Here is a 13887-nt window from a genome sequence, read left to right as displayed (position 1 = left end):
AAAAAATGATGTGCACACAAGCACTGTTTTGAAAAAAATCAATTTGTAAATGCAAAAACCCCAACTGAAGAGCCTTTAAGAGCATGCCACACTAACAGGCGGTGACTTAACCCGACCCCTAAAGCCACGCTTGGCCAATCAGAAGCCTGACAAAAGGTCTCGTCCAAAGCTGGCTGGTTTGTGGTGGGGACTGTGTCGTGGGAGTGTTGGATTATGTAGCCTTATTACGTGACCTTCATAGCATGTTCTGTCCATGTGTCAACACTGCAAACTGAGTTTCTGAATACCTGCACCCTGGACGGAGTTTTCCAAGAAGTCTGTTTTCAGTGACCTTAAACTGCATCTGTGTGTGGACGAAAGGTCAAAACGCACAGAAAGAGCTACGTTTTCAAAAATCTTCATGCATGTGTGGGCTGGGCAGAGATCCCTACTGATAAATCTCATACTAGCTTATCAAAAATATATTGGTATCGGCTTATAGACTCAGTTGCCAGTTTATTAGGTACACCTAGCTAAAGGATGTTTGTGGTGCTGTTTATTGCATTGCACAGAGATGTTTCTGTCAGTCAGCCTTGATTGCAACACCTCACTGCAGCCTCCAAAGTAACCGTATAAACATATTCACTGAAAAGCTTTCATGAAGGTAGGAATATTGCAGGACTGTTGTATTAGTTTTAGCTGGGTGCGTCTGGCAATAAACTGGCAGCTGAGTGCATGCTGGTTGATTATTAGCAGGAAATTGCAGCACAAAGCTGCACAAAGCATTGACTAGTTTGCGTTTCACTTGTAAAATGCACCACTCCGTACAGTACGATCACAATTCTTTAATAACCAAATTTAAAAGATCTTCATTATAATTTTAGTTATAGTGTTTATGGTGAAAAATTAATTCCAGCCAGTATATTGTTATCAGATCTCAAATGTCAAATTCTTCAAATATCCAGTTATCAGTTGAATTTCAGCTGTGAGCGGTGACACTGGCTTCACGCAGCTGCTGATTGACAGTTTGTAAAAGTCCCACATGAGTGATGGCATTGGCTGATTTATTTTGGCCGCGTGATACCGGGTGTCGCTTCATCGTTTTATCATATCGGTGTGTTTCCATGTTATCGCAGGAACTTAAACTGCTGGTTTATCAAGTCGGACAATCAAACTTGTGACAGGCTGACAGGCAGTTGAACACACAGGCAGACAGGCACTGACAGACAGGTGATGGTTACGGCCAGTGGGTCCCGCCTTTGTCCTGTTATGTGATACAGTGCAGTGGGCTTCACCCGCCTCTCCTCCCCTCCCCTCCCCACCATAGATAATCCTTCCTAATTCTCTGCTTGCCCGTGCCAGCTCGTCCAAATTGTGATTGACTGCTGTCCCACATGGTGTGTGTGTGTGTGTGTGTGTGTGTGTGTGTGTGTGTGTGTGTTTTGTTTGTGCCCAAGTGACCCTTCCCTCCCTTCCTCACCCCCTCCTCCACCTCCACCTCCTAGATTAACCGGATCAGTTTTGGGTTTCAGGATCCCCTATGCTGGCTGCTACGGTTCTCTCTCTCTCTCTCTCTCTCACACACACACACACACACACACACACACACACACATATATGCACACAGGCGGTAGGCTGTTTTTTGGCCCTTCGTGACGCGCTATTGGACCCCTAACAGTCTGGGCTGCCATCTGTCACAATACAGGAGAGACCAAACACACACACACACACACACACACACACACACACACACACACACACACACACACACACACACACACACACACACACACACACACACACACACACACACTCCAACAACAAATGTTTGTTCTGGTGTACATACGGCAAGACTTGATGATGCCACCATCTTTGTAAACACTGCAGGAGAATGCACGTTTATCCCCTTATATAACTTATAGCTCAGTTTTACTGTGACCTGCTGAAGTGTCCTTTAGCAAGACGCAGAGTCTCTTATTATTTCTAATAAGCATGAACTAATTTGATACCAGCTTTCCATGCTTGTCTCTTTATGCTGACAGGCAGAACTCAGCACAGGCAGGGAATATTTCTCCTTTTGCCTGAGGACATTTTCTAACTTTTTTTTTTGGTGTGTGTGTATTTTTCATTTCCTTTTTGCTCATAAGAAGTTTCATAGCTCCAGGCTCCATGAAACTCATTCAAAAAGGTGCAACTGGCAAATCAAAAGGAAGACATTTTGGACTTTTTGTCCAACAGATAAAAGAAATTCAAATCTCTCTCATCAGCACACCACAGAGGACGCCATGTTGACACCAGTGGTTTTCACTCGCAGATCTCTTGTATAAGCCTGATCTGTGACTATGGGCTTTGTTATATGACTCAGTGCTGCTGATGTAACCCGCCAGCAGCACTTTGTCTGTGTGCATCCGCATGAGTATGTGTCTGTGTGTTCATGTGTTCATGGCAGCAGATGGTGGGAGCAGTATTACCACAGACCGATGGACAGTGCACCGGGTACAGCCACTCGGCCTGTGTTGACTACAGCAAAGGACAGCATGACTCTCTCTCTCTCTCTCGCTCTCTCTCTCTCTCTCTCTCTCTCTCTCTCTCTCCATCTTCTTCCCATCCTCTCTGTGTCAGACGGATGAATGGCTGGCTATCTCTCTCACTCAGCAGCCACGCCGCTCTTTCATCATCTGTCTCCCTGCTCGTTCTTTCTTTCCTCTGTAAGGATATCAAACCAGTCTATCACTCCCTCCATCCCTCAGTCCATCCATCCCTCTGTCTGTCAGATGAGTATCTATCTCTCCTCCACCTCCTTTCCCCCTTGTCAGTCCATCCCTCCATTTTCCCACTGTGGGTTTGTGTGTTGTCTGTGTGCTCGTGCGTGGCTAAAGTGTGAATCTGCGTGTGTGATAGTGTGCGTTTGTTTGTTTGTGGGTTTTTCAGTGCGCTCTTGGCGTGGGCGTGCGTGTGTATGTATCTGCGTGTGCCAGATCACTATCTATCCCCCCACCCCTCCCCTGCCCCTGCTGAGTGTGTGTGGTGTGAATCAAGGTCAGTGGGGATCTGTTGGCAGACACCCCCCATCCCATCTATCCCACCCACCCCCTCCACGCCTCCCTCCCACACACACACCCTCTGGGTGTGTGCGTGTGGTGCCCATCCAGCCAGCTAGATGTCCCTGCTATGTCTGCCTCAGCTCAGTTTAGCTCAGCTCAGCTCGGCTCCGTGGATTAATTACTGGGGAACCCATCGCGTCTCTGACCTCCACCATCGGACTAATTGAAATCTAATTGAATTGTGCTTGTCTAGACTAATGAAGCCCCGCCACTGAAACCGCCAATCTTTTAGCCGTAGCTAGAGGCCGATAGCCACCCAGCTGCACTGTAGCGCCTTTACTGTGCTGCTTAGTTTGGATGGATGGATGGATATGTGAACGGATGATCATATGAGTTCATGGATGGATTCATAGTTTAATGACAAAGTAAAAAGACATGGTCCATTTGTTGTACGACCTTAGATTCTGGGTTAAAGGTCACCATCATGGGACGTCTTGTGCATCTATTCAACCAAAACATGTCCTTCCTGCCTTATATGAGAAATTTGATCCTTGCTCATATAAAAGCTACATTTAGCTTCTTTTGTGCCAAATCATAGTGAAAGGAAACTTAATTTTGAGGAAAAGGGAGTCATAATTGTGTAATATGATATCAGTAAACTTGAACTAACTTAGTTTTCTCTGCCTGCTGCATCAGTCTGTAATTATGCTGGAAAGTTGGGTGTAGGTCGTCCTGATGGCACAGAGAAAGAATCACACGTCCACCACTGCAGGGATCTGGGTTCCGTCCCCTGCTGTGGTGCTTCAGGTTAGGCTGGGTGCCCTCATCAACACACCAGGCAGCAGGCTAGGATGGTGATGAGGTGTCCTCGTCTCTGTATCAGCAGCGTTAGAGCGTTTGTGCAGAGGGAGGCGGCATCTGGGCTGGATAGTGTGAACCTCAATACTCCTGTTGAGGCTGATCACTGACAGGTGAAAAGAAGTAGCTGAAAAGAAGTGGCAGAGACACCTGGCAGGCTGAATTCTCCCCAGGCTAACAGCGGGAGTTGTCCTGTGCAGGGACAATCAGCCAATCCAATTATATATATTTTTGAGAGAAAAAGGCTGAAGAATGGTGTCTTTTTATGAAAAAGTATACTCAAGATTTGCCTGACTACAAACTAAGCCCCAACCCAAAACAGAAACAACTACAGCATCAACAAACATCCACAGTGCCCTTATTTCTAAAAGTTTATGAAGACCATGGAGGAGGAGAACGGCTGTCGAAAGCGCTTTAGACAGACATGGAGGGCTGGTGGTTGTGGTGGGGAGTGGACCCCAGGGAGGTGCTTGTTTTGTTGGGCCTTCTTTAGCTTTTAGCAGGTGAGAGACGGTGCCGTGATTCCCTATAAGTTATTCATTTGACGTTTCCTCCCTTCTCAGCTCTTTGTAGGCTGGAATACATTAGCAACCTGGCAGAGTGGAGAGGATGCTAATGTGGAGGAGAGGGAGAGGAAGAGGGAGAGGAAAAAAGGATGGGGGCAGTGGAGGGAAGGAGGCAGTCATTAGAGGAGGAGGAGAACAGAGAGAGAGAGAGAGAGAGAGGACACGGCTTCGTGATGTGTGGGAAGGGGAAGTGACCTTCCCTCTCACTTTCATCTTGGCTTTTTTCTCCCCATGCCTCGCTCCCTGACACACACATGCACAGTTTCATACACACACTCACCGCAATGTTCGGCACATGCAGGTGCACTTGTGCCTACACAAATACATTACAAGCACAATGCATACAATGTCTTTTCTTGAGCAGGAACACACACACACGCACAGTATCTGTTTTTCATCCTCTCTTTCTCTTCTTCTTCTCTTGCTCTTTTTCCTGTGCAGGTCCCCTTGCAACCTGGCCAGTCTTTCAAGTTCACAGTCCTGGAAACTCTGGACCGTATCAAGGAGGAATTCCAGTTCCTCCAGGCGCAGTATCACAGGTACACACACAATATTACAGTGCACACATTACACAGACAGTATACAGACAGACATGCATGCACGTGCTCACATGGTATTTATGAATATGAAGTCATAAACGTCAATGGTTATCATTGAGGTCTTTCTAATCCAGAGGGTCTGGTATGAATGGTATGAGTTCTGGTAAGAATCACAGAATCACATTTTTAGTATCGTATAATCTCTGCGCTTAATGGAGTAATTCTAAAAACAACACATTGTAATTCAGTTCAGTGAAAGTGGTGATGAATTCTTGAATATATGAATGAGTAAAGATAATATGACAGCGTGCCTTGTGCTGTCCTTTAATCTTAGTTACTACACTGAATGTACAAAATATTGGAGACTGAGTGAGTTAGAGCCTTTCATACTGAATCCAGTGTCAACCATCTGAAAGCTTGACACACTGCTCTCACTCATCATCTTTGCCTAAATCTGAACATTGTCTCCTTTGTACTAGGAATACATTTAATTTGGGAAATAGATGAGGGGTCAAAGCTTTTAGCTAAATTCATTTTTTCCGTGTACCTCAAATGTCCTTTTTACATTCAGTGTCTTTAATGTGATTGTTGAGATTTGCAGTTTTTCCTGACATTAATGAAACTTTATTTCATTTTGTGAATAAATTCCAGGATCTCATTCAAATTCCAATGCAATTTAGGTCAATTTAGCTCTTTATATTTTCTACAGCTGAAGGTCACTGATGGTCACGTCATCATATGGCTGACCAGAAGTGACCTTGGCCAAGAGAGATAAACCATCGCAGGTTAAAACACACAGCCTCTTGCTCTCACCTCAGTGGGCAGGCGGACCACCCTGCTGCGAGACTGCAGCCACACTTTACTGCTCGGCATTGGACTGGTGGATTTCAGTGACATATACACGCACACTCAGTCGTGTTTCCATTACTTCATTAACATTGGGCATTACAGGACATTACTTGACTTGCATACATTTCGAGGAAACTCACCCTCACCCTCACCCTAACTTTAACCACCTTAAAATTTAATTATTTATGTTCTTGGGACTTGTGTTTTGTCCCCACAGCATTAATAAAACATGCATACTCATTTCCTGGATACTTACCCTAACTCTAACCTTAACCTTAACGACTCATCTTTTTCCAAATTGGGGACCGTCTTTTCTATTGGCCATTCCCAGTTAACTGCTCTGTAGTCTGAAATGTGTCCTCGAGAGTAGGTTTAGTCAGAAACACACGCACGCACGCACGCACGCACGCACGCGCGCACACACACACACACACACACACACACACACACACACACACACACACACACACACGCACACACACACACAAAGTTGCAAATGACTGCAAACATCTATCAATGTGTACTATAAATGTTTACATGCCAATTACCAGCTTGCTGCCATAGCTTTTCAAAATAATAGTCAGTCAATATTGAGGTCTGTTTCACCTTTTCCTAATTCTGGTCTGAAGTGGCAGAAAAACTCATGCACTATTTACCACCTCAGTGTGATCATTTTTTTTGAGAAGCTTGCATTTGCAAACTTCCTCCCTTTTTGACTAATGCAATGTATTTGAAACACATTTGAAAGTACTTTGGAAATAACCAGAGCTGGACTTGATGCAAGACTAAAACAGAACACAGCCAAAAGGCACAAACCTGACATTTGACGATTACACCCAGGATACCCGTCGGACTCTAATATAAACACGGCAGTGTACATGTGACGTATATAACTCGACACACTCCCACAGACATGGAGGTGTGATGAACTGCAGTGGTGAATAAAACACACCCTGCTGGCGGTTGTTACCACGAAGGCGATATTTTTCAGTGTCACTTTCAGCAGTAATAGGTAGCCCGACCGTGTGACTAAGAATCATTTTTGGTATCCTTTCACAGCCTTAAACCATGTTTGACCTCTGCAGTATCTAAGTCCTGTGGAAATTACAATTTATTTCAGTGGATGCAAATGCAGCATTTAATCTGTGTGTGTGTGTATGCGTGTGTGTGTGTATGTCCTTTTTCGTCCTTGTGCAGCCTGAAGCTGGAGTGTGAGAAGCTGGCCAGTGAGAAGACTGAGATGCAGAGGCACTACATCATGGTGAGTCCAATCAGGTCTTTACCGGAGCTGTACAGTGATTTGTTAGTCTGACTGGGCCAATCGGAAACTCTGACAAGAGTCTGATGGGTTCTTATATAGGAATTGCAATCAGGGGAGTTGTATCTCAGCTGTTGATTAGCTGGCTTGACGTTGTTTAGTGTTTATGTCATTCAGGAGTAAAAGCTTTGCTTGTCTCTCCACTTCTCTGCTGTTCTTCCTGAAATGGTCCTCTCATTTTTTGTCTCTGTGTCACTTCTTTGTTTTCACCTATTTCCCCATTCACTTACATGAATAGGCTGTTTATACATCACAAATAACGTCAATCAATTTGTGATTGTCAATACCTTGTCTGTATGTAAATGTCAGTATTTACTTTGAAAAATATATCACTCGCAGTGGTACATAATCTTGACAAAATGAAATAGTGGAATACAGTTTAAATTTCCACAAGTTGCACGAACCATCACTAAACCAGCATTATATGATCTTCTCGCTGTGTTTCTTACACGCCATTTATCTTGCTCACTTGTCCCTCTCTCTAAAACGTCCTTTCCCATGCATCTCCCCATGTTTTTTCCTCCCTCAGACCCTCTATCTTCCTCAGTCTGTCCCTCTGTCTCTTCCTCCTCTCTCTGTTTTCTCTCGTGCGCTAACAGCCTGAGCTCCCACTGTGTCGGTGTGTCTGTGCGACTAAAGGCTCACATGTATCGTAAGCCTTCGTCTGTGGTACAAAACCCACACAGAGCCGACCAGAATACGATATGCACCATCTGCTAAGCTGCTCGCATTTCATAAACCTGGGAGAGCAGGCAGGATCAGGGCCGTAAGCTAGATAGACACACAGATGGATAGACAGAAAGAGAGAGAGGGAGAGAGAGAGAGAGATAGAAGCAGACAGACAGATAGACTGAGTGTGAGAGTGGAAGGCGAGCAGGCAGACAGGGAAACGGACAAATGGATAGAGAAGCACACAGAGAGACAAATGATAAAGAGATAAACACACAAACACTCAGGAGATACAGCACACACATTCATTCATTCTACACTTACACACATTTTGTTCTTCTGTTGTTATGAGGACCTTCCATTAAGGAGGCCCTGACTAATCGTAATTATAATTCTTATAATAACTGACAATGTAATAAGTGCCTAACAGTGTCAGAACCTGTCAGTATTTCTCCAAATACCTCCAAACTATTTATCCGATAATGAAACAAATCGCTGGAAGATGGTCCAGCATATTGCTACATTACACAAGGCGTCTTTAAAGTTTTTATTACTGATTACATAATGATAATGCTGTCTAACATTGTGCTTCTCACAGTAGACCTCACCAGGAGAGCTGTGTGCTGTTTCTGGCTCGTCTGGTCGCCTTATTATGGTGTCTAAAGTGGAACTGTCTCGAGCCAAGTTTAAGCAATGAAGGGAAATTTAATGTCCTTCAACTGATACTTGTGACCGAAGTGACAGATGTTCAGCAACATTACATAAGCTCAGTTAGTCAGTCTGTACACTTAAGTTTCAACATAATCTCCTCGTGACATCGTCAACCCAATAAATGGATTTTTTTATTGTATTTTCTGGCATATTCCGCAAACACAATACAACTTTTGAATAAATCAAGCACTGTATAATAACATATCCATTCAACTGCAAAGCCAAAAACTTGTTGAGGTTTTGTTTAGGATCTTAAACTGCCCAAACCCCAACCCTCAACTGGTCCCTTAAAAACAGAAGGATTTTTCAAACTGACCTCATTTCATAAAAATATCCTCGCTATGCTTTTCAAAGTGGTAAAAAAAAACACAAGAAGAAACGTGCACATAAATATGATACAGTACAGAACACACACAAAGAAAAACCTCTGCAAACCACACACTTCTCAAAAACACCCACTTCCCTAATCTCAGGCACTCCCCATTTTAGCTGTGGTTTCACACAATTACTGTGTGGAACAAACAGCCCAGACAAACATCCACCTTGAAATCCTCGCCACTCGATCTTATACAATAGGAAGGGTGGCATGCCAGCATGGATGCAGTTCCCTGTCTCTCCTTAGACGGGGGCAATGGATGACATTTGATCGAACTTTGTGCATATTAAATGTCACGGCCTTTGTGACCACTGCCGCATTGGTAAACTAAGGAGGGAGAGAAATAGACTATCTTCTGCTGTATGTTTAAGTTCAACACGAGGCTTTAACGGTTCCCTATGGCAGGAGGTCAGGGGACTGCAGATGCAGATGTCATATCCATATAGGTTAGCATGGCAGATGGTTAGCACTCTAGGCTATATTATCTGAACTGGAGCTCACTGTAGTGTAGTGGATGGCTAACACAGTGCTATGCTTCTTCATAGGCATGGCTCAGAAATGAGAGGGAGGTGAAAGAGAGGCTCAAAGGGAAAGATAGCTTGAGAGAAAAAAGGCTCAGAGAGTGTCAGACAGAAAAAAACAGGGAGCTGCTGAGGGAGGGAGGGAAGGATCCAAAAGGAGGCAGAGATAAAGAGAATAAAAGAGGAGAGGGAGAGAGTGGTAGAGGCAGGAGAGAGATACAGAGGGAAAGAGAGAGAGAGTGAAAAATGCTGAAAATGAAGGAGAGAGAGACGAAATGAGGAAAGAGAGACACCAGGGGACAGAATTGCAGAGAGGGAGAGATGGAGGGTGAAAAAAAAGATACCGTGAAGGGATGAAATGGAGAGAGAGGGGGAGAGAAAAAAGAGAGTATGCAACATAGAGTGCAAGAGAAAGAGATAGTGATGTGTTTGTGTGGGGGGGCGTGAAATGAAAGAAAGAGAGATAGAGAGGGAAAGAGCGAGAGGGTGCACGCACAGACACGTAAATAATGTGAAGCAACAACGGACTCGCTGCGCCCACAGAGGAGATAACCCAGAAGGCTATATTTAGCTCGTTAGGCCTGTCATCCACACTGAGGCCTGTTTCCACAGGCTGGGGCTGTGCTCACCACGCTGCACTGCTCCTGCCTTTACTATTCATCAGTTTTAAGCTCTTTAAATACTAGGGTGAGGGGTTGGAAAGTAGGGAGCGGGTTATACAGGGTGATACAGGGCTGATGCATGTGGAGTGTTTCGTGAACTTTAACACTGTAACGCCCAAGAAATGTGACGATTAAGAAAACATGCATTTCTGCTCTGTAAGGTGGCAGTCTTTTGAATTTTTTATTTGATTGTCCTCTTAAGAAAAACAGCAGGATAAATGCTTAAAAACAACATGTTTACTTTGAAATGACAATGACCTCTCGTGGCTGTCGGGGCTAAAGGAGGAAGAAGTGTTAAGTTGTCATATGGCCGCAAAGTCTGCAGGGATGAGACGTCTGGGTGGCTCAGTTTTGACAGTCAGCGTTGGTTTCTTTTAACCGTGACCACGATTGTTTCCCAACCATGACCAAGAAGTTATTTTAACCCATATCGCCATCTTTCCCCAACACTACCCAAACCATTTTTGGGCCTAATCCGAGCCAAACCTCAACTACAGTGGTGTCATATCAGAAAAAAATGTTGTCCTGTCAGAGCAGAAAATGCTTCCATGTGTCCTGCTGCATGGCAGTTACAAATTATGTATTTTGACATTTTATTTTGAAGTCTTGTCGCATTTGGTCTTTATCTACATTTTCTTCAGAGAAAGTTTGAGTTTGTGGAGTTACTGTGTCTGTGCTGTCGGATCAGCAGCCATTTTTACCACAGCTTGCTTACTAACGCAGCATTCTTGTATACATCACAAATAAACGATGTCTACTGTAGGGGTAGATTCTCCTCTGAGGCTAATACCTAAAAATCTGATGAAGACGTGCTTAATGTTGACATGTTAGCTCATTAAAAACACTTGCTTCAACTGCGTGCTCCAGATCTCATCTTTCGGGATCGAACCTGAATATCTTTAAGTAGAACTGATAGCAGGACTGCCAGGACGGCCAGAATATATGTTTTATTTTATAGCTCAATAATCTCATTAACATTTGTGTGCTTTACAGAAATATAATGAGGCAACAACAAATGATTTTCTTGGCTTTTTTAAACAGCAAATTGAAACTGAAATTGATTCTGTCTGATCATCACTGTGTGTGTGAGAAACACAGGTTTTACGTGTCACATGTTTTCATATCAGTGGTCTGTAGGTTAATGAGGTAATAAAACTGAAATAGACTAATAGACCGAAAATGTCCCCACTGCATCTAACTATGTGAGAGGATGTGACGGTCACAGAGAGAAAAAGGGAAAGGCTGAAATAAGCCAATAACTGTGGTACTATTGTATTCGCTTAAGAGCTGCGCTTTTCCGCCAGCCATCATGTTTTAACAGAAGGTTTTAGACTTACTGTGCGGCTAGATATCTCCTTATGGCATGCAACTTTTCAAAGTCAGGGAATTTGTTTTTCCTCACATTTGCTACTTAAATTCTATAGCTGGCAATGGGTACATTTTACACGTTTCACGCTTGGAGAGATGATGCCATAACCCTCTCAAATTGCTTCTGTCCGTGGAGTGTTGCTGCAGTAAAACGGCAGAGCCAGGTTCAGATATAGTGTGTTTGCGTGTTTGGCAGACCCGCTCCCTGTGTCTTTTTGGATGGAGTGTAATGTTGGCTGCTCGGCTAGACTGCCTCATTTCTTTGTGTGTGTCGAGAGACACTGGCAATGTGTAACTTTAGCGGTAGCTGCAAACTCACAAACATCAAGTCACACACATTGAGAGTGTCTGTGGGCATCTTGCTTCTTCTCCTCCTGTTGTATTTATAATTCATGGCTCTCAGATTTCACTGCTCTCCTGGAATTCCACTGTGTATTTTTAAATAAGGTTGCATTGAAGCCCCGGCTAATCAGGGGGCGTAGACGTGTCAGTCACATGCTTACACATAGTGCGAGCAAGTCTCCTGCCTGCAGGGCTGTGTTCACCCCTGCTGGCCTGAGGTTGAATCTTGCAAAGAGCAGACACACAAGCATCAGGCTCAGTGAGAGGTGAAAGAAGAGAGACAAGGTCTTGCATCATAAAACCCCAAAAAGCCCACATCTTAATGTAGTAGACTGTTTAAGACTTGCTACCTAAAGTGGGAAAACCTTGATGATGGACTGAAAGTTTTTACAGTCAAAAACATGTTGAGTCGCTGCGCTGGTTTTCTCAATTTTTTTTTGTATTTAGGATTAAAATGTTCTCAGAAACCTTTTTATTCCCCCAGAGTCTTGACTATTCTGCAGCCTTCCTCTCATTTCCTACTGTCAAACACAAGACAAAGCTCTTATGGGAGAGTGGACTGCCCAGACCCTTTAATATGAAGTATAAAAAAGACATGTCTACTTGAGGGTGACAGCTCACAGTCGGGAATCAAATTAGGTGGCCTCTCCATTGCTGTGTGTGTGTGTGTTGAAGTGAGGTACAGAGGCGCTGCGGGGGTCTGGTGTTAATGAAAGGCCATGCTGCTGGCAAAAGACAAAATATTGTTGCTTCAAATGTCGTGATAGAAAATAATGACAAGATGAAACTTGTCACTCCTGTTAAATGTGTGTGTTGTTGTGCGGGGAGATTCGAACTGCTTTGAAAACATTGGGGGAAAGAAATGCGATGAATTGCCTTTTCGTGTCATATGGACAACATTGCCACAGTGATGATTGCCTACCCTTACTGCAGGTTCTGCAAACATTCGAATTCCAATATGTGTAATAAGCACCTGCAGGTCTTAAACTAACAATGTGTAAAAACTCCTCCAAAAACTGGCTAAGAAATAGCCTAAGCTAAGCTGCTGCGAGTGACTGTAACGTTAAACTTCCTGCTGTTGCTTCCTGATAATTGTCTTAATTAGTTCTCTTTGTCGGAAGACTTTTACTCTAAGCCTCCTGCAGAAGTTGTTGCAATTTAGGCACATCACATACATTTTAATTGGTAGTTAAAGATTATTATGATTGTATTACAAACCACATCTTAATTCTGTAATTTGTTTTGTTTAAACAGGATCACTTTCATAAGAGTCATGTCTCACAATAGCAAATTAACCCAACACATATTCTCAAATATTTTGTTTAATGCTTGCCATGATTTTGTTATTACATCATAAATTCCATAAAAAGTCTGTCAATAGTGTGTTGTTTTTTTTTTTAAACCTGCATCTTAATATTTTATCTTGGAGCCTGTATCAGGGTTGTATCATGGCCTCAGTGTTTTGTCTCATGCCTGCCATGCGGTCATTTGTTGGAACATTGTGAGCGTGTGTGCGCGTGTGTGTATCTGTGTGCGTTGTCCGTTCTCAACAGCCCCTCAGGCAGAGATGAAGTGTGTGTGTGTGTATGTGTCTGTACATATATGTGTGAGTGTGTGTGTGTGTGTGTGTGTGTGTGTGTGTGTGTGTGTGTGTGTGGATTAATGCGGTGCTCTCAGCCTCTTACTCCCCTCCCAGCTCATCTGTCTGATTCAGGCTGACACACTGTGTTCTCTTCAGCAACATTACAGACTGCTTGAGAAAGGGGGGAGGGAGGAGGGAGGAGGGAGGGGTCAGAAAAAGGGAAGAAGGGAAAAAAAATGAAGGGAGAGAATAGAAGTAATAAGGGAAGTGAAGAGAGAGATGGGGACAGTGAGATAGAGAGAAAAGGTGAGCAAAACAGACATGAAAGAGAAATATGAGGAAGAGAGGGCACAAGGGCATTGGCAGAGAGAGAGCAGAAAAAAAAGGAAACACAGAACAAGGACATTGGCAAAGAGAGTGAGAAAAGAGAGGGAGAAGAAACACATCAAAGACATGAGTGTGTATGAGTATGAGAGAGAAAGGAAAGGAGATGGAGGAGGGGT

At 43.7% G+C, this 13887-nt stretch overlaps 1 protein-coding gene across 3 annotated transcripts in view; it reads left to right on the top strand.

Annotated features, from left to right (window-relative positions):
- Window positions 1-13887, top strand: part of tle2b (TLE family member 2, transcriptional corepressor b) — an 82006-nt gene that overhangs the window by 8753 nt on the left and 59366 nt on the right. For all 3 annotated transcript variants that reach the window (XM_070961549.1, XM_070961550.1, XM_070961551.1), the window contains exons 2-3: window positions 4889-4986; window positions 7033-7096. In XM_070961549.1, coding sequence (XP_070817650.1) covers window positions 4889-4986; window positions 7033-7096 — 162 coding nt within the window. The remainder of the gene's footprint in view (window positions 1-4888; window positions 4987-7032; window positions 7097-13887) is intronic.

The sequence above is a fragment of the Chaetodon trifascialis genome, chromosome 4 (assembly GCF_039877785.1).
Source record: "Chaetodon trifascialis isolate fChaTrf1 chromosome 4, fChaTrf1.hap1, whole genome shotgun sequence".
Taxonomy (NCBI): domain Eukaryota; kingdom Metazoa; phylum Chordata; class Actinopteri; order Chaetodontiformes; family Chaetodontidae; genus Chaetodon; species Chaetodon trifascialis.
This window is presented reverse-complemented; position numbering and strand designations above follow the sequence as displayed.